Source organism: Lissotriton helveticus, chromosome 8 (assembly GCF_964261635.1).
Source record: "Lissotriton helveticus chromosome 8, aLisHel1.1, whole genome shotgun sequence".
Lineage (NCBI taxonomy): Eukaryota > Metazoa > Chordata > Amphibia > Caudata > Salamandridae > Lissotriton > Lissotriton helveticus.
In genome coordinates this window covers 304,401,309-304,422,974 of record NC_136069.1, presented here as the reverse complement: position 1 = coordinate 304,422,974, position 21,666 = coordinate 304,401,309, and the positions used below count along the sequence as shown (strand labels likewise).

At 44.3% G+C, this 21,666-nt stretch overlaps 1 protein-coding gene across 1 annotated transcript in view; it reads left to right on the top strand.

Moving 5' to 3' along the window:
- Nucleotides 1-21,666, top strand: part of PSPC1 (paraspeckle component 1) — a 294,586-nt gene that overhangs the window by 207,499 nt on the left and 65,421 nt on the right. Inside the window, exon 8 of the mRNA XM_078657072.1 lies at nt 15,189-15,373. Coding sequence (XP_078513198.1) covers nt 15,189-15,373 — 185 coding nt within the window. The remainder of the gene's footprint in view (nt 1-15,188; nt 15,374-21,666) is intronic.

Here is a 21,666-nt window from a genome sequence, read left to right as displayed (position 1 = left end):
GTTTTACTCACGTTTTGCTTCACACCATGACAGCATGAGGAAGTGAGTCAGCCCACTTCTGCTATTAGCTCTGTTGCCAGGTGAGTGACCAAATTTCTCGCATGTGCTCATTCCGCTGAAAATGAGCGCGCTTGTCCCGTTTCAGCTGTGCTTAACTCTGCCTCTCCTTCCTCAACCAAGCCTTGCTTTCCCAACACTTCACGTATGATGAGCCTTTAATATTACAATTGGCAAGCGAGAACATTCCGAGTTGCAAAGAATGAAAAACTACTCCCAGGAGCTATTACGTTTTTTCAGTATTATCACAGGACCCATCTAAAGCACAGACGCTCTGTAGAAATAAGCTTTGTAATATAAAATAATTTATGTACACATCCCGTCACAAACCTACCCCCATAAAGCAGAGCTTGGCCACCACATTTGCAAAGCAGAGTGCGAAAGCAGATACTTTTCAATAAAACTATTTAATAAAAAGAAGGAAACATAGCTGAAAGTCAGTAAATATATATTATTTAAATACGTTTCATTTGCTTAGCCAAATTCGAAGATAATAGCTTTCTGGGATATTGGGTTCTAAATGTGTTCCATTAATATATATTATTAATGATGATCTAGCGTGAGAAGGATGTATTTCATCCATTTTAGTTAAAACATGGAATTGGCTTTCTGTGAATTTGTACCGCCTTTTTGTTTAGGGTCGAGCCTGCGTGAGCAGCTTGCGCTCTCACTTGCAAGATGCTGTTGTGTTCAGTAAGGGACTTGCATCCCGCCCATTGATTCTTTCGTTGGCCCCTTTGTCCCTCTTCTTTACTGTGTCCTAGTTGGCCAGTGAGTGCCTTGGCGTCACTTACTGTTTGCAAATAGAATCTATTTTCACAGCGAACAGGCTACATCAAGGGAAACTAATATAATACAACAAAATTATAACGTTTTCATTGCTTTACTTTTGAAATATTCCACAAATCTTGCTACTGGCAAATGCTCACATTTGTGGCTGAATTTGATAAACTAAAATAAAGTGGATATATTAACTTTTTCAGTGTATTTAGAACAAAAACATTCTTTGTGGCCCCTTCCTGTGATTGTACTTCCCTAACTCACTTCAGTACTTGGTGACTCGCAACAATAGCATTTAGATTCACAACATGCAAAGATTTTTTTTGTTACTCACTATATATGATTGTACTGTTTTTTTTGTTTGTTTTTTAGTTTTATATAGCGCAAACTAGGCCCGAATCTGGTATCCAAGCGCTTTACATGAGCACCAGTTTCGTTACTGAAGGATACATTCATTTTTTTTGTTTTTTTGTTAGGCACAGGGAGATTAAGTGATTTGCCCAGCATCACAGGATGTTGAGCGTCGTTGCCGAGATGGTTCTCTTGTGTTTTACGTGTTGATTCTTTGCATTGCTATAGGTATGTTTTTTTCACGGTTGGCCATTACTTTTCCTTTGTTATGATGCACCTGCTGTAGAACGGTCATTCGGTGTGCCCGTAGTAACATATCTGTTCATATTGTGTTATATGCACCAAAATAACATTTGATTACTGCATGGCACACGGTTCACACATTTTTTTATATTAACCTCCCTACATTATGACCCATGTAGTAAATATCTTGGTTAATCTACTTTTGTTTAAAGACATTCTCATAGACTTTTAGTAGTATACCATGATCTTGTGTTTAATTGCTGGTCACCCATCTGGTAAAATGATGGTGCGGAGTGTTGCAACCACTGTTGAAAATATGTATCCAGAATAATTTCGTTGAAACTTTCAAAAACCTGGAGTGTTTTCAATTTGTATTTAGCCAAAAAAGTTTCCAGCTCTGTGCAGTTATTTGTAGTTCTAGCAGGTTTTCAGCTTCAGTCAGGGTCTAATCTACCATGCAACCCTGATCTGCACCTATTGCACTGGCTCCTGCTTCAAGCTGAGCTGTGAGAGTGCACTTTCTGTAATGGAGCATGCCTGCCAGATCCATAGTTTTATTTTGTGGTTCTTGGTACCAATGAAGATCCTGGAATGTTTTTCACTACTATTTGGCAGTATCCTTTACAAAAGGTCACAAACTGGAGTTAGAAGGAGTGGAGTGATGTGGTTAATATTGACTCCTGGTAATTATTAGATGTGACCTTATGGAAACCTGTCCCAGGGGAAGGTGATGCAGACCTAGTAATCACTGCGGTTATTTAAAGGCCCATTTGAATGAGGTGTATTAGCATACTCCACCCTCTCCTGCTGTTTGAACAGGTGTATTTTTTTTTTTACATACTAAAGTTCGGCACGTAGCCATGGATACATTGGAGCATTGATAATGTGAAGCTGATGGGTGGGAATACATGATAAAACGGGTAGTCTAAGTCCAGTATGCTGTGAGAAGTAACCTTAACTTACAAGGCTCAGTGCCATTGCTTGAATTTCTGCGATTATTCTTTGAATAGTTGTTTCTGATGGATTCCTCCTAAGAACAGATTACTCACCTTATATTCCCTTGGTATCTGACTGGATCTGGGAACTATTAGAGCAGTTCTTTTGTGTTCCGCCCGGGGCGTGCAGCTGTGTGCTGAGTTTAATTCCAGGAGTTACAAGGGGACCCGCATATACGAGACATCCATGCACACTGACATCTGTTAAGTTATTTCCGTGCCTTTAGATGCAGATCTAGGCCTTCTTGGTCTTTCGGCAAGCTTCTTGGCAAAATTCTCCGGCAGCCACAAAACCGCTTTGTTTCCTTGTCAGGCACACAGTCACCCTGTCGGAGGCAAGGTCCATTATTTCCTCCAGGGGTGGTTAGCTATCACAAGAGGCAAGTGGGTCCTCAACTGTCTATCAGGACTATGCCCTCCTATTCCTTCTCACACTGGCACACTTTACACGGCCTTCAAAGTGGCTGACTAAGGACAATCTGGCTGCCTTACTGGAGGACATAGATGCCCTTTTGGGAAAGGCGCCATAGAGACAATTCCAGTCTCATAAGTTAATTGTCGACTGGGCGTTACTGCTACTACTGTGCCATAAAAGGAAGGAGGCCTTCATCCGATTTCAGATGTTTGCCCAAAACTTTCCTATGGAAAGACTAATACAAGATGCCCAGGTCCTGTCGGCCCTGGAATCTGGATGGCAGCGTTCGACTTGCAGGGCACCTTTTTTCACGTTCCTGCCCCACAGGTACTACCTGCGGAGCTCGGTGGACCAGAAGCATTTTCAGTTTGCAGTGCTCCCTTTTGGCCTTACTAGCATTCTTGTAAGAGATGCCAAGGTTTGCATTCTAAGAGACAAATAGACCTTTATACTTCCTGTACCTGCGAGTATTGAGTGGATAATAAGCTATTTCTAGTGTTTCCAGAGTAAAGAAGGGCAACTCACAATGGATTGCCCTCTGCATAAAGATCTGCTGTGGACTGGCGTAGAAGCATTCCCCCAGAAGGCTTTCAGGCTCTTTCCACCAGAGCAAAAGTGTGCTACCAATGCGTCCTCATGCAGGGTGCTTATCCTGGGCATCTGTCAGGCGACAGTATAGGCCTAGTTACACACATTCACACTCAAAGCATTAGTGCCTTGACAATATGATCAGTCAAGCATTATATTGGGCACTTGGTACTGCAGGACATATTGGTGGGAGCCAGTTAATAGACCCACAACCGTGGGAGGTTATTGCTTTGGTATCTTTTCACAAGGTGCAGTATAAGTATAGATCTGAAAAAATACGTTTCTTCAAGCCACTACCTCACACCCGTGAGCCCTTCGGTCCCTATTCTGTGGAATGGACGATTTTCCACCTAAAAGGTCCCAATTTACAGGTCTGAACACTGGTCATGGCATTCTATCGATGGGCTGCGAGTTGTGAGTCCAAGGGTGGGGATACCCCAGAAAGCAACTGACCTCAGGATATATATATCGCCACTCTGCACTTCAGAGCAGAATGACAACAGTGTGGAGCAGCACAACGCCACCTGCAGCGAGCAGGAGAACTGCTTTAACAATTTCTGGATCTAGTCTGACACCCGGGGAATATATCAAGGAGTGGAATCTGGGATTAGAGTATCCACCAGAAAGATAGCTACTGAAGGCAAGTAACTTGTTTTGTTTGTAGCTTCTAGAAATGTCGGTGATTTTAGTACTAGCCTCCAAGTTTGGCTTTTGTACTTGAGCGGTATTACTCCATGTTGACGTTTAAAAGGTACATTTAGACGTAACTGCCATTATGCTTCTGGTGGGACTTTGTGAAATGTCAGATTCTGTTGGTATCCTGGGCCTTTTCATTCAATGTGCTTTGTGGGGAGTGTATAGAATCATCGACATCATTTGGGATTCCACCAGCAAACAATGACGCCCTTTTAAGATTACTTTTCCTAAAAGTTCAGCCTCTTTGGATGCCTGCTTCAGCACTCTTGAGCATTCTGTTGATTAATTTCATGGAACTACAGTAAAGATCTCGGTTCAGTAGTTTTAACTTGCAGTCAGTTAATTTCTCATTAATTCTACCTAATGCTCTGGTTATAGAAATGGGAGATTTTCAGAGCAACGGCCGTTGCAGGTTGTCACCCCTAAACACGACTTGCACTTGAAATGAGAATGAGTTGTAGATGCTCAGATTTTTTGTCTTTATTGCTACGGTCAGTGTCAATCCCATGATTGAAGGCCCTTCCAAAATCAATGCTCTTTTGCCTTGCTCCACGTAGAACTAGAATCTAGTTATCCAATAGAAATCTTTCTAGAACTTAATGCTGGGCAAGAAGTGGGTCCAGACCAGTGCAGAGCTACATTTTTCTGCTCAGTCATTGAGTCATGGCAGAAGTATGGCATCAGTCCACTGTATCGTAGAAATAACGAAAGTCAAAGTTGAGTGGAAACGAGAATGACTTGGCACTGTCTGGGAGAAGAGGAGCTCCTCTCAGCCAGTGCCTTCTCCAGTCCTTCTCCTGGAGCTGAACTCCCCCACTCAATCATCCCTCCACCCCAACTATACTTCATAGTTCCTTTGGTTAAGCTTTTCAAATGTTTATAGTTATACCACCTTGTGTCATATTACTGGGTTAGTCGAAATTGGACATCAGCCAGTCATTCTAGATCAATGGACTTTTTTTTTTTTTTTGCAGTAGTAATGTGATTATTTTTGAAGTCCGGAGAAAGGGTTATTAATTGCTTCATATAGGCAGGTGGACATGTTTTCATTGGCAAGTAAGATCCCTGGGTCTATAGCACTAACGTCATTACCTGTTCCTCAAGCAGGTTTTTGAAGATCGAGATTATGATTGCAGAAACATTTGAAGATTGTCCCCACTTTTCTGTAGTCACTCATTGCCATTGTCCGTGGATAGATAGAGATGGAAGGTATTTCATATTGCCTGTTTGAGTAGTCATCTGTTCCAATGGGGGTCACTATTGACTTCTGTAAGTGTTTTCAGTCTAGGTAATAACACTACAAAGTCTTGTGAATTACGGAGATACTGAATACCTGCTGAATTTGCATATCACATCTTGATACCTGTTAATCGGTGGATAGATCGGATTCCTTTCTGAACTCCTTTCAATACCCTCTTGTTACTGACAGTCTGAAGGCTATTGCTTCTAAATCCTAAAAAGCTATTTAAAAGGTGGATTTTTTTATTTTTAATAAAATGATCCTTGAAGATTCACTGGTCTTGTCGCTCTGAAGGAAAATACCCGCTTTGTCTGATTTTTTTGATCCTGCGCCATGCTAAAACTGTTGACTGGCAGCTAGCTGAAAGTATGGATGTGGAGACACAAGGATAAATAAGTGGTAAGTATATTTTTTTTCTATCCCCAGTATTTGTGTTCAGTTGGATTCCACCCTTTTCCATTATTTCTCACTCGTAAAAAACCAACATTACCCAGTTCAACTGTCAAACTTATTCTTTTTTTCAGCCTAGTGGGATTGTGGCTAAATTCATCCAAACCTTTTCTTTTAAGCCAAAACTTCGATGTTATAGTACATTTTCTAAACATTTGTTTATTTTAAAGGTATATAGCGCTGGTTAGACCCGGAGGTATCAGAGCACTTTACATGAGCATCCGATCATAGGTACAGGGTCCCTCGTTGCAAAGGTTACACAGTTATTAGAACATGGCAACATAGTTACTTGTAAGGTCGAGATAAAACAATAAGCAAAAGTACGTAAGGGGAAAAGCAGGAAAGGGGAAAGCTTCAGGGAAGGGGTAATGAGGAGGTTGAATGCTTTTTTTCGGAAAATGTCTAATATTTAAAGCAAGATTTAGAGACTTACAAAGATGATAACCATCAATTACTTCAAAGTCCAGTTGCAGTTATTTGGTTTAGCTACACTGTTACTTTATACTCTAATATTTTGCCTCTAACTAGAAACTAGTTGACATTTTTTGCATCTGTTTGGTTGACTTTGTAAAAGGAATGTTTCTTTTTACAACTTGCTGTGGATTTCCTCCGATTTTTGCAGTTTAGATTTGTATGGTGGACATCAGTTTTCTTTCTGCTTCCTTGTGCTGCACTAGCGGGAAGGCTCTGCCGCCAACTTTTCCTGGGACCAAAAACAGATTACAGTTGGTGAAGTCTGAAACTCTGTGGATGGTCATAATACATCCTCTCCTTTCTGTTTGGGAAGTCTGAGTTTCAGTTCACTGTCGTCCAACCATGTATATGCTCTAGCTTAAATAGTCCCTGGTATGTGGAAGGAAGGTTGAGGTCACTGGAATACCTATGGAGCACCGAAATGCCTTTACTAATTTCCTTGCATTTCGTATGCTGCAGTACTAATTGCAGAAAAGCTCTGAAGACTTCACTTAAGCATGCATTATCTCTCAGCTTGGTATTGGCATAGAGTACGTTTAATAATCCTTCATATCATAGACAACATGTGCACTGGGTTGGTTCTAGAGGTTGAAGGTGACATAGCATCTACAAAAAGCGTAACGTAAAATCAAGTCTACTGAACATGTCATCATGGGTAAGACAGTATGTCAGTTAGGTATTGCCATGCCATGCCATTTCCCCCGCCACCCCGTTCCCCCGCCAGGTGCATATTCCCTGGACTGATGCTCCATTGTAGGAAGGAATCATGGCCAAAAGTGGCAGGTTTTTTCAGACGAGAGTAGTAACTGGCTCTACTGTAGTAATTTTTTCTTTATGATTAGCATTACACCATTGTCATACTATTCTATATACTTGTGTTCTCTCTCTTACATTGATTATGATCTAATTGTGTATACCTGATGTTCGTTTTGTGAGGAAAACAAGTGAGTTGATTTTTTAATTTTCATATCGGTATAAATATTATAAGAATGGAGTACGTAACAGTACATTACATTTCCTTGTACTGCCAAACTTGTGGTTGGCAGTCGACTTGATATACTGTTGGAACCTATTTAATGTTAAAAATGTAAAGCTATTTACTGTTTCATTTGGATGCTATCTCTGTGCTGCATACTTATGCGAGTAAAATAAGTGAACAATTAGGAGTAGTTACAGAGAAACCGTCTGCTTCCCTTTTACTCATAATGCTAGATCTGTGTTGCCACGTGGTGTAGGCTGGTATTAGTTTGCTGCAGCCAATGAGTGTTAGTCGGCATCTTAATCACCACCTCCATTTCTTACTGAGTGATGACCAGTGATAGGTGAAATGCCCTATAAAATGAATGCGTGAAATCCTATCCTGTTTAATTCTGTATTTTTATCTTTGCCCTGGCCCTGGTACCTGAAGCTGCGTACAAAGCTGGTTCAGAGTGAGGCAAAGGTTGTCCTGTACTTTAGCTGTTTTTGTTTGCATTTCTAATCTCAAAAGACATTATACTGACCTTGAGCGATTACTATTATGTGTTGCTCTAGGGACTATTACATCCTTTTTTCAGGTGATTTAGCGTTTGCATCTCTTAAGGAGTAAGACATTCACAGGCTGACCAGGAATTGCGACATTGAATCTAATGACTGTCGAATTACCTAGTCATGCCTTTGTGTCTGTGCAAACAGTTGAAAAGCCTCCTTAGTTCCTTAAAGGAAGAAGCAGTCAAGGGTTACCTTTTTGAGATCAAAATGCTTTTTCCTGGATTGTGGCATCAAATGATTCTTGATGAGAAAAACGTCAAGGTGAAAAACCCAGCAAACCAATTTTCGCTTTTTGGGATGGTAATATGAGATATCTCAGTTGCCGGAGATGGCAGAGTTAGATCATAATAGTTTAGTTGTCCTTCACACACCAAAGTTGCACTTAATTGGTGTGAAATAACTGCTGTCATTTTTTGGTTTTGAAATTGTTTGTGTAATATACAATTGTTTGTGTGTTGAATTATAACGAATGAAGGTGTTCACATGTAGCTATGTGTAGAATGTTTCTCTTCCCGGGGATCCTCATTAATAGTCATAACCACCAAATACTCTTGCCCACGCTCGGAATTCCATAGCACTGTAAAAAAAAGTGTATGTATGTATATGTATATGTATGTGTATATATATATATATATATATATATGTGTGTGTGTGTGTATATACGTGTGTGTGTGTGTATATGTATATGTATATGTATATGTATATGTATATATATATATATATATATATATGTGTGTGTGTATATACATGTGTGTGTGTATGTATATATATATGTATATATATGTTGGGATCCTGCGGAACAGGCCCCCGCACGAGTGTTCTTTCGCAAAACTGTACCTGGTACTCACAGTTGACACCCCTCTAGGCCATATGCAAGTCCCTCGTACAAAGTACCCCTGCTGCCTTGGTTAGCTACCCCTAGCCTTTTACTGCTATCAGCAACTGGCTCGCACCGGTTCTGATCCCCACTTTACTCGCGAGAACCGGTGGGAAAACCTGGCTAGGAAAGGCGTGGCCACCCCACCCCTCAGCTAGGAGAGACGAGGTGAAGCCCACATCTCAGTTCCCGCCATGTTGTTGAGTGGGGGAACCCTACAATAATGAAGAGGCTTATGCCCCACTCCCACTGGAGGGTGTAATACTAGAGAGTGTAGACCCCCTCCCCCCCCCCCCCCGCAACATCCCTAAAGCTAATATTTAGGGGCACCCCTGAACCTTGCCTCTTCAGATTCGTCGTGACCAGGACCGAACAGCTGTGTTGCGAGGAGGAGGGGGGACAACTGCTTTGAACCTCACTTTACCGGCCTGTCTCCTGCTCTAAACCCCACGTATCCTGCAGCCTCCAAGAACCCTTGGAACCTGCCCAGCCATCCTAAAGAACTCTGATCTCCTGTGGACACCGGATTTGTACAGCCCCAATCCAAGCTGGGACTCTGAATCCATTCGGATCTGCAAGTCCTAACGCTCTGCACCCAACGCTTGTCATCTCAGTGAGGACCCCAGGTGATCCTTGCTTGTGTTCCAGCGTTGGACAACCTCCACTGACCACCTCCTCGATGCCTGCAACCTCATCCTGAAGGGTCCCCCCCAACCATGGCCAGAGCTGATGAGAAGAACCCGACACGAAAGGACACCCCTGCACCAGCCGCTCCGGGGTCCTCGGGTGCCCGACTGTCCTTGTGTCCAGCAACTCTTCATTTTCATCCTCCAGACGTTGGTTTACTCCCTCCGGTCTTCTGGCTCCAGCCTGCAGTCCTTTTCCGCAACCGGTGCCCTACTTTGAAAAGCATTGGGCTCCCGACACCTCCTAAGCACCCTGCACCCAGTCCTGCGCCGCTAGTGGTGAGGACTTGGTACCAAGCTGGGACCCCCCTTGCCTGTATCTTAACCCTAGGAGCTTGGCTTCTGAGACAGTGGCCTGCCCAAGAGCTGCCCCCAACCGAGGTGTCCTGTAGCCCCATTGGCGAACATCAGCACTCTTTACCCGGCTGACCTTGTGTCACTGGGGGAGCCCCTTGAGTGCCATCCTGAACCTTGGGGACCCTTGGTTCTAGCCTCAAACTCTAAACCCAAAACCCTTTACTTACATGCAAACTTAACACTTTGTTTTCTCCATAGGACCGAATGTTGGGTTTTCACTGTTTTGTACTACAACCAAAGCAATTTGGTGCCTTCACCACAGTTAACCTGTTTACCAATGTCCTGTGTTGCGAGTCTGTTTCATGCCAAACTAGAAAACTAATCTCAATGTAATCTCAAAGTACTTTAAATGTACTTTCAAGTTACCAATATTTTTCTCAACTGCAAAAGTAATTAAAGCTCCTACCAAACCAGAATTCACTGTCTTTTGAAAAGTAACATTGTATGAAGAGTTTAACATATCTGCTACTAAGTCAACTTGGTTCTAGAAATAAAACAACAAAATACCTTTTTAAACAAACGATTGGTCGGGATTAGGTCTTTGAGTGTGTGGCTTTATTTCTTGCCCACCTTTTAACATAATTCATTCTGATTGGGCGACTGCTACTCTGAAGGCAAGGATAAGTCTCAACACTTTCAAGTCTGGGTCTTCAGGTCACTATAACTAAATCAACGACCTACCCGGTTCAGACAATACACTATCTAGGAGTGGCTCTGGAGAAACAGCCCACAAAAGTGATTTCTTCAGAGGAGAGACTATCCTCTATCCGTCTTGAAAATTCATCATCCCACAGCACAACAGACATCATCTCTACTAAGGTCGATGGCCTCTTATATCTTCCTGGTACCTCATGCCATATTTCACATGAGATCATTACAGCAATGTATGGGGGATCAGTGGAACCAGTTCTCAGGCATCTGGGAACAGACACAAACTCCTAGTCTGCAATTCAGTCTCTTCCATGGTGGACAAGGACAAAAACCTAATGGCGGGTATACCATTCGTTCAAGAGCTCCTAGTATAGATGGCAGTCAAAGAATGGGGAGTTCACATGAACCATCTAAAGCCTCAAGGTGTGTGTTCAAACAAGGAAAAAACTCATATCAACCTCTAGAGTTGAGTGGTTCACTTGATGCTAAAGTAATCCCTACCTTCAATCATGAGAAACTCCCTGTTAATTCAGATGGACAATGACACAAGTTATTACCAGAACAAGCAGAGAGGTATACACACCAGACCACTACCCCTCAAATGCCAGGCCCTATGGAAATGGCTCCTAGCAAGGGACCTAACAATTACAGCAGTCCACCTTCCAGGTGTTCAAAACGAAGAAGCACTCTCTTGGTTGTACTCTCCACCCCACAACTAAAATAGACTTGTTTGTAGACTTTAAAAAAAAATGCCAAGATTATGCCTCCAAATGTTACCAATCCTGGTCGAAAGGGAATGCTTTGTCTGTAACAAAACTGGTGCTCATTAAAGCGCTTCGATACTTTCGAGTCAAGTTTGCGCTGTATAAAACTCTTACCCCCCCCCCCCAATAAAATGCTCTTTTGATCGATAAAGGAAATGCAAATAAATTTCCTTGACCCGATCCACATCATTCAAGCAGTATTGATAAAACTGGACAAAATGAAGACCAGAAGAATAGCCTGGTTTGGCCTCGTTCAGGGCGTTTCACAGATCTTCTTCACCTCTCTGAGTGTCCACACAAGAGTATGCCGTGCAGTAAGAACCTCCTTCACAAGTTCGGGCCCAGATTCTACTTTCCAAACTTCCACCATTATGCTTGACTGCTTGGATCCTGAATTCCTGCAATGTTGTCCTCTAAACCTACGAGACTGTATGGACATTTTAAGAGGCCAAATGTCCTTCCACTTGTTATGCTTTTAAATGGAAGAGATCTTGTATTTGGTTTATACAGAAGAACTATGACCCCTCTACTTGGTAAAGATGTGATATTACCTTACCGGTTTCATCTGGCAAGATCTAATTCCGTTGCCTGTGGGTCATGATGGGTTGCTGAGTATGCTGTGTGGTTCTTAATTGGAGTGGGCGGAATTTCACTCTAAAATTCCTCAGTGTTGCATGAACAGGCAGAATTAGGCATATCATACTGATTTTTAGATTCAGGACATCGCCCCACACTGGAAAGTCAGTGCAATGGCACCACAGCTCACCAGAGAGAGAAGCTTCTTGAGTAGATTTTGCGGACACTCAAGTAGATGGTCTATTCGCGTGGCAGCTTTTTGACCTCCTGTGTTGGTTAAATCTTGCCGAGTGTCCTCCTAGCGCCTGAAAATCGCGCTGGGGGATGCCAGATATCACTCGCCAATTTACCTTAACGAGCCGCGCATGAAAACTTGTGACGATTGGTGGAATTTGGCCACAAGTCCGCCAGCGCAGCGGAATTTGTCACCCACCCCTAGTTCCTAATGGCACAGTACCAGTTTTGTAAGCTAGACTTTGCCTTGCCACCCATTGGCTAATTCTGTTCTAAATTCATTTTCATTTTTATAAAGTTTCATGAAAGATTTTCTATAGTCGCTTACCTTTTTAAATGACATAGCAATAATTATCCACTTTTTAAAAGTAAAAATATTAAATGTGGCCTTAGCTATTTATAGGCTACAAATATGTACTTATGAGTGTAAATAATTTACATATATATATATTTTTTTTTAAAAGTGCTCCGGGATTCTGCTTGTGAGTGGGACTATTCCTTGTTTGACTGATGATTCTCCTGCAAGAGTACTAAGATTAGTTGAGCAACTTTCCCATATTCTGCTTATGTACCTCACTCTAGCAAGTTCTTAATTTTCATTGAAAAATTAAATAAATAGTGCACAACACAGTTTAAAAAAAATGTATATTCGCCCTCTGACTGCATTGGCGAATACCAAAACCTCCTAGTTTTTATCTCACTTAGCAGGTTTTTTATTTACCATCACTTTCTCCCTTTGTCACTGTTTTCCTGTATTTATCTTTCTTCTGTCTTCATGTCTTTCCCTGGGTCAAAGGCTGACGATGAAAAATAAGCCTTGGACACCAAAAATCAGTACTGTTGGCCACCTCCTGCAACCTGTGGCACAAGCAGTTGTATGTGGTGCTGCAAGAATGTTCTTTTAGAACGGTTTAAATAAACAGCAAGACTCTTACTGGGGATAAATTACTTGTATAATATTATTCATTGTGCCCTCGATTAATGTAGTGTTGTCCGAATGTAGATATCAACATGCAACTGGTTTGGGATGCTGCAAGGGACCTACCTGGTTTGTACTGTGTAATGTGATACAATGCACTGTCCTGGTGAATTGTCTTAGAGTATATATAGCTATAGATGTATAGATATAGATATAGATATATATATGAGAGAGAGAGAATTATTTCTCTTATGTTTTGGTTATTAGAAAACAATATAATTTAAAAATACTTGGATGTTAGTCTTTTGTTTTACGTTTTTCCATCAGATGTTTGCTCCCTATCAACTATAAGCACTTCCTCTCCTTTAAAATAAAATTCACAAAATGATGACATTTTTGAGCAACCTAAGCTTTTCACAGACGCTGTCCATTTTTTCTCTTTTCTCACCAGTTATGGTGGGCAGCAAATTAAAATATTGATAAACCATTGTAAAACAAACTCTGGTACAGCATTTACAGGTAAGTACTACACATCTTGTAGTATAAACCTCTTTACCCTTATGTTGCAACACTGCTTGTCCCAACTCTTAAATCATTTGAAGATAGCCTCTCAAGCACTTTTTTTTTAGTGTAGATGTAAAGTGTTTGGCAGAGTGCAAGGATATATCATGGCCTTTTTCACTATTTGTTAATGTACCTATATATCATGGAAATTTGGGATAATTATTTTAAACTTTCATAAAATGCTGCAGACAGTAGTATATTGGCCAAAGGGCCAAAACAATGCCTAATTGATATTTAAGAACATTGGACTACACAAACAGAACCCCTAAAACCGATCTAAACAGAGATCTTGTCTTTTTCTTTATCTTGTGCTTGCTACCAATTGACTGTTATTTAAAGTGTATTATCTTGAATGTAAACATGGATGTATTCAGTTTGAAACATGAAGCAGATGCCATGTTGCATAGCTTTCGTGTAGTTCTAACAACCTGATTATACTTTATGCATATGCGGTGGCCTTATGGAAGACATTTGGCAATACGGATGCTTTAAAAAAAAAAAAAAGGGGGGGGGTGGATTATAGAAAAAAAACCAAAACTAGGACAGTTACTTGCATCAAAACATTCTGCAAAGTACCACTGAGCAAGAAGGAGCATTGCAGTTTATCCTCCACTTTGGTTGGGAAATAATTGACACCTATTGACAATGAGAGGGATGGAGTGAGAAGGTTCATAGATCCTCATAACGTACAACAGGGTCATGCCATTATAAACAGCATAACGAGAATCCCGATTTAGAAGCCCTGCTGGTTGATGGGATTTTTCAAAGCTTTTTTTTGATAAATTATTTTTCTGTGATGCTTTACAAAGACGAAAACATCACTGGTCACAAATCAACATATTCGTTCTCATATTAAGTGAAATATAGCTCTAGAGGATGGTGGAGAGCTATACATAGCAAAATAAAGTCCCTGTGTTTTTGATAACCGTTCATTAGCAACAAAGTCACATTGGCGAAGCTTTGCATTTGTCCCTCACACATTTAAACTGCAGGACCGTCTGTGCTTTACCTTCGCATCTCTCCCCATGTGTGATGTTTTTCAGTTTGTTTAAAGTTTGACTCCTCTCATTATAGGACTGTTTGTTGTAACTTGCTGCAATCATGTGGCACAACCACACTCCCCCCTATGATGCTTAATTCAGTGCACAGTCGCATACTTGTCGCTCTGCAGGAGTGAACTTTCTTCATGCCAAGATTGTTTTGAAAGCATATTCAGTTAGGTTATTAAAAATAAATCTTGGTGTCGGGCAGTATTGTGGTTTATGCAGCGTCTGAAATAAAGGGGAGATCAGCAACAATTAGGGTACTACCACAAAGAGGCCTGCTTTGTTTTTAATTACATACATTTTGGAATTGCAGTAATACTAGTCCATAACTGAATACAACTGAGACCTTTTTATCCAGTTAGGAACGCAATATGTTGGTTTCATGAATGACTAAGCAAAATGGCAGTTTTAATAAATTCATGTGGAAGGTAATGTGTTAAAATTGTGTAGATAGCAGTAACATTCATCAAGAAATCCATTTGAGTTTAACTACAGTCAATTGACATTGTATTCAGGTCAATAAATTAAGGGGCATTTATTCTCCTCTGTAGCTTTGTGAACATCTTTGTTAAGCGATCAGTAACCTGTTGCCATTTTTTTCATATTAACATAGTCAAGTTTTGCATTGTTGGCCAGACGTTCTTAAATTATATCTTTAAGATTGGACAACTCTAAGTGTAGATTGTTTTGCGTAGATACGTTTAGCCCAGCACTTGCTGGTAATCAAGGTCCTCCTCCAATGATGGGTATGAATATGATCAACCGACCAGCAGTACCTGACAATCCTATGGGTCCTGGTCCATCCATGGGGTCAGAAGGAGCTACAAATCTTGGAACTGCCAACATTGGATCAACTATGATGCCTGATAATGGAACAACGGTAATGTATTTGACATACATTTAATGTTCATTACTGCTTTTTAAATTGCATGAAATATAAGTACACCTACACAGTATTTTAAATGATTCGTGGTTTTCTAATAGCCGTGCACTTGGGAAATTATATTCTGCAACTAAATGTTGCCCATTTGTGCTACTTTAACAGTACATTCAGTTAACTGCTTCATGACTCTAGGTTTTAAGGCGTCAATATATAACATTTCTCATAATTGAAAGTGTTCGTCTTGTAAGAATGGATTGACATACCTGGAACTATTGCATTGAACAAACGTTTGAATGAAAGGTTTTGCAGCGTGAATCTTTCTGGATTCACTATGCTGTGCATTATTCCGCGGTCTTGTGGTTGGGTCCGGATTCGTAGTCTTTTCTTTGTTTTTTTTTTTTTTTTTTTCTCTTTGCCCAGGTGGGCGTCGGCGTCACACCCCCTTTGGGTGTATTTCCGGTGACGTCGGCATGCTTCCTGCGGAAGCTCCCACTCTTGGGCGCCATCTTCAGATTCTTTTTTTCCGCGGTCGGGTCTGGATCGTTCCCGTTTGGGCTCCAGACATTTTTGGAGAAAGAAGAAAGAAAATACAGAAAAGACGAGGAGAAGTCATCTGAAGACTCCAGGGGACTTCACCGACGAAAGACAAGCAAAGATAAGGCGTTTTCCATCCAGATCTTCGACGACCGTCGACGAACACGCGACCAGAGAGGCCCTGGACGCTCGAGGATGGACAACACGCCGTTCAAGTTCTGCCGTAACTGCCACCACAAGTACGCGCAGAAGGACCAGCACCCGGTATGCAACCTTTGCCTACCGGTGGACCACGAAAGCGGAGACTGCAACGCCTGTTCCGCCTTCACCCCGAAGACCCTTCGTGTGAGAGAGAGGCAGAGGGTAGCACACGCCGCCCTGCAGGGGAAGGCCCCGACCCCGTCGCTCTACGAGCTGGGGATGTCCTCCGAGGAAGAAGACAACGCTGCCGCCGAAGACGACAGCTACACGGTCGTAGAGACCGATTACACGAAGACTTCTGACAAGGTAGGAGACTCTTCGGCCCCCAAGAACCCGAGAGACTCTGAGTCTCGAAAAATCGAGGGCAAGACCCCGAAAGCGCCGACGCCAAAAAAGGCGGCGTCCGCGACTACTCCCAGGCCCAGCGGATCCTCAGAGAAGGAGTCCCCGGCGCCGAGAGCTGCTGATCAGCAGAAGACGTCGAAAATCGTCCCCGAAAAGGATCGATCGACGAGGGAGAAAGACCCGAAACTGTCGACGACGACCAGAGACCCGATATCCGGTTCGACGTCGAAAACTTCGACTCCGAGAGGCACGGCGACGAGCCATCCGTCGAAGAGAGCGGCGGAACCATCCGACGCGGAACACGCGGCCGAGATGGAAAAGAAAAGAAGGCGCCTCGAGGCAGAAATGGAGAACTTCATGCAGCGGAAAAAAGATTTCGACGCAAGGATGAAGGCCTTCACGATCCCTCACAAGACCAAGCCACCAGTGCTGGAGGCGGTCGAGGAGGAAGAAGAAGAGGTCGCCGAAGTCACCGAGCAAGACCAGGACGTCGAGGTGTTCGACGACCAGGAGGAGTACGAGAATCCCCACGAGAGCTACAGCTATGGGGAGGAAGATGAGGGCAGGACAGACACAGAGTCGGCGCCCTATGACCTTCAGGAGGTAGATTACATCGATGTCGACACCGACAGCCCGGAGGAGGTGGTCGACACCTACCCCTCGAGGCCCTCGCCGCCGGACGACATCGGGGCCTACAACGCGGTGATACAATCTGCCGCAGCAGCTTTCAAGCTCAAGCTCGACGAAGAGAAGCAGAAAGCAGACTTCCTTCTGGAAACATTGCTCCCAACACAAACGAGGAGCCAGTTCCTCCCGATGCTCGAGAGCGTCTTGGCTCAGGGGAAGGAAGCTTTCAGGGAGCCCGCAACATGCAAGGCAGTAACTCCCAGAACTGAGAAGAAGTACAAGCATGCCGCAAAGGACCCGGCCTACATTCAGGGCACGGTCTCCGCAGACTCCATTATCACGGCCACAGCAAGGAGGAGGGCTAACGTACCCACTACCTCGGGCCCGCCACCGGATAAAGAGAGCAAAAGGATGGATCTGGTGGGCAGAAGGATCGAACGGAATGCCGCGACCCACTGGCGCATGGCTAATTCCAACGCCCTGGTAAACAGACACATGTACCAAATCATGGAGGGACTGGGGCAGTTGGTGAAGGACTTGCCCCAGGATGCCAAGCAGAAAGCCGAAAAGCTAATTGAAGAGGGGAAGAATGCTGCAAATTCTTGCCTTAAGACGGCCCTGGATGGGGCAGACACCGCCAGCAGGCTCATGATGATGGGCGTCACGGAAAGGAGACACGCCTGGCTCAGGATATCCGGTTTCAAACCGGAGGTGCAACACAGCATCCTGAACACACCATTCAACGGCAGTACGCTTTTCGGACAAACAGTTGATGAGCAACTCAGCCAACTTAAGAAGGATAACGAAACAGCAAGATCCATGGGAGCATTGCAGTTCAGAGGGAACAAGAGGGGCACCCCGTCACGGAGGCCCGGCGGAAGAGGCGGAAACCAGCCAGGTACATCACACCAGGCTTTCCAGCAAACGCACCAGGCAGACTCGCAGGGTCAGCAGGGCCATCAGAAACAGCCCTGGCAGTACCAACAAAGAGGCCAGTCCTTTCGAGGGAGAAATGGACGGGGACAAAATAGAAGAGGGGGCCAGCAGCCCACCTCCAAGTGACTTCAAAAAAATCCGTGTGCCCACCCACAAAAAAGATCCCAGGGGGCAGCACGTACAGATGGGTCAAGACAAACTAGACACCTACGACCACAGGACACCAGTGGGAGGAAGATTAAGATTCCACCTCCAGGAGTGGAGAGGAATCACATCAGACAAATGGATCCTCAACATTATCCAATTCGGATACTGCATAGAGTTGGAGGCGAGGCCAACAAACAGAAAACCAAGAAGAAAGCCGCTAGCAAGCAAGCAGCTGCAGTGCCTTCAGGAAGAAGCAAAAGAACTCCTGCAGAAGCAGGCCATAGAAAGGGTACCCTTCAAGGAAAGAAACACAGGAGTATACTCAACATACTTCCTGGTACCAAAAGTAGACGAGACAATGAGGCCCATTCTCGATTTACGGTTCGTGAACAAATTCATAAGAACGCAAAAATTCAAAATGACCTCCCTGCAAGAGGTGCTCCCACAGTTGCAGACCGGGGACTTCATGGTCACTATAGACCTCAAAGACGCATACCTGCACATCCCAATGAACAGGAAGCACAAGCACATGCTCAGGTTCACCGTCGGAGAAAGCCACTACCAGTTCACGACACTGGCCTTCGGTCTAAAATCGGCACCAAGAGTTTTCACAAAGTGCCTCGCAGCAGTCGCAGCGCACCTAAGAAGGCAGGGAATACATGTATACCCTTACCTGGACGACTGGCTGGTGAAAGCAAACTCATACCAGAAATGCAAGCTGCACGCACATACAGTGACCAGCACGCTCATAAACCTGGGGTTCTCCATCCATTGGAAGAAATCATCAATGGAGCCGGAACAAGTGAAGATCTTCCTGGGAGCACAGATCAACACCTTACAGGGCAAGGTGTTCCCCAGCGAGAAGAGGGCGAGGGCGCTGGTGAAGGAAACTCGCCTCTACCGGAAGGGACAAGCTCGGACAGTGAGGACGGCGAGCAAGATCATGGGGATGATGGCATCATGCATCCACCTGGTACCGAATGTACGACTCCACATGTGACCCATTCAAGAATGGCTACAGGAGCAATGGTCACAAGCTACAGGCAGTTGGGAGGATCTAGTGGTTGTAACGCACGCAGTGCAGAAGGAGATGACATGGTGGACCATGGAGAACATAGCAAGGGGAAAGCCTCTAACGCCCCCAACGCCAACAGTGACCATCACCACAGACGCATCCCTGAAGGGATGGGGCGCTCACATGGAGGAGCTCAAGGTGAGGGGACTGTGGACACCGACGGATGCCACAAAGCACATCAATTACTTAGAATTGAAGACAATCTTCCTTGCACTGAAGGCCTTTCAAACAAGACTGTACAAGCACAGGGTATTGATACAAACAGACAACACCACTGCGATGTTCTACATCAACAAGCAGGGGGGCACACAGTCCGCACCGCTTTCAACGCTGGCGCAGGAGATATGGAGATGGGCCATCCCTCTCAAGATAGACCTGCTAGCCATACACCTACCAGGGAAGGACAACATACAAGCCGATTGGCTCAGCAGGCAGACATCGGCATCCCACGAGTGGGAGCTCAATGCTCAGGAGACAAGATACCTGTTCGACAGGTGGGGGACACCATCGGTGGACCTGTTTGCCACACGCCAGAATGCAAAATGCCAAAACTTCGCATCCAGGCAGCCCGAGGAGGGGACACTGGGGAATGCCCTATGGATAGATTGGTCAAGGACATTTGCCTACGCCTTTCCCCCGATACCACTGATGCACAGAGTACTGAGCAAGTGCAGAGCGAGCAACATGACACTGATACTGGTCGCACCGCAGTGGGCGAGGCAGACCTGGTACTCGCAGATCATGGAGATGACACAGTGTGCACCCCACAGATTCAGCAGGAGGAAAGATCTACTGTCCATGCAGAACGGAGAGGTACTGCATCCAGAGCCAGAGAGCATGAGCCTAGTAGTGTGGCTCCTGAGGACATAGAGTTCGCACATTTGAGACTACCAGAAAGCACCCTGAGGGTACTTCGGGAGGCACGAAGGCCCAGCACTCGAAAGTGCTACGTTGCGAAATGGAAAAGATTCACAATATGGTGCAGACAGGAAAGACTCCACAATAAGATGAAGAGGGACTCCACAGTGCTAAGGTACCTGACGCACTTACTGGAGAAGAACCTTAGCTCATCCTCGTTAAGAGTTCACTTGGCAGCGATAGTAGCCTACACAAGGGGAGAAACGTGCAGGAGCTTCTTCACATCACAGGTGGTGAAGAGATTCCTAGAAGGAGCGAAAAGGATCGCACCACCCAAGCGGGTGCCGCCACCTGCATGGAACTTGAACACAGTCCTAACGGAACTCATGAAAGAGCCCTTTGAACCACTTCACAAGGCCTCCCTAAAGATGCTAACTATGAAAACAGCCTTCCTGGTTGCGATAACGTCCTTACGCAGAGTAAGCGAGCTTCAAGCGCTGACGCTACAAGAACCATACATACAAATACACAACGATAGAGTTGTGATGAGGACTGACCCACACTTCATGCCGAAGGTGGTATCCAATTTTCACATGAACCAGTCTATACAGATACCGAGTTTTTTCCAAAAACCCACAACCAGCGCAGAGAGAGCTCTGCACACCCTGGACGCCAGAAGGGCAGTCATGCACTACATTGAAAGGACAAAGGGGCACAGGAAAACGAAACAGTTTTTTGTGTCCTTCGCAAACAGCTTCATGGGCAAAGCAGTAACCAAAAGGACCATTGCACGATGGATCGCACAAACAATCCAACTCTGCCACAAACGGGCAGGACAGGAACTGGCTGAGGGGACACGTGCCCACTCCACCAGGAAGAAGGGCGCTACAATAGCCTTCCTGGCTAACACACCCATAGAGGACATATGCCTGGCGGCAACATGGGCTTCGGTGCACACGTTCACGAAGCACTACTGTGTGGACATACAAATGAACAAGGAAGCTCAAGTGGGACAGAAGGTGCTACAGCACATATTCAACACCCAACGCTCATCTTCCACCCAGCCGCCACAGAGATGAGAAACCGCTACAAAATCTATGCACAGCATAGTGAATCCAGAAAGATTCACGCTGCAAAACGAATAGTTTTCTTACCTGTCGGTGTAGTTTTGCAGCTTGAAGATCTTTCTGGATTCACTAGCGAACCCACCCACCTCCGCCAGAAAGATGAGGCTGGAGAGAGAAGAGGTGGTTAACTAAAGAATAGACTTTGAAAATACAAAGCGGTAAATACAAACTAAGAAGAACATTGCCATTACTTCGGAAACGAAAGAAACACGGAAAAAAAGAACCCGAAGATGGCGCCCAAGAGTGGGAGCTTCCGCAGGAAGCATGCCGACGTCACCGGAAATACACCCAAAGGGGGTGTGACGCCGACGCCCACCTGGGCAAAGAGAAAAAAAAAAAAAAAAAAACAAAGAAAAGACTACGAATCCGGACCCAACCACAAGACCGCGGAATAATGCACAGCATAGTGAATCCAGAAAGATCTTCAAGCTGCAAAACTA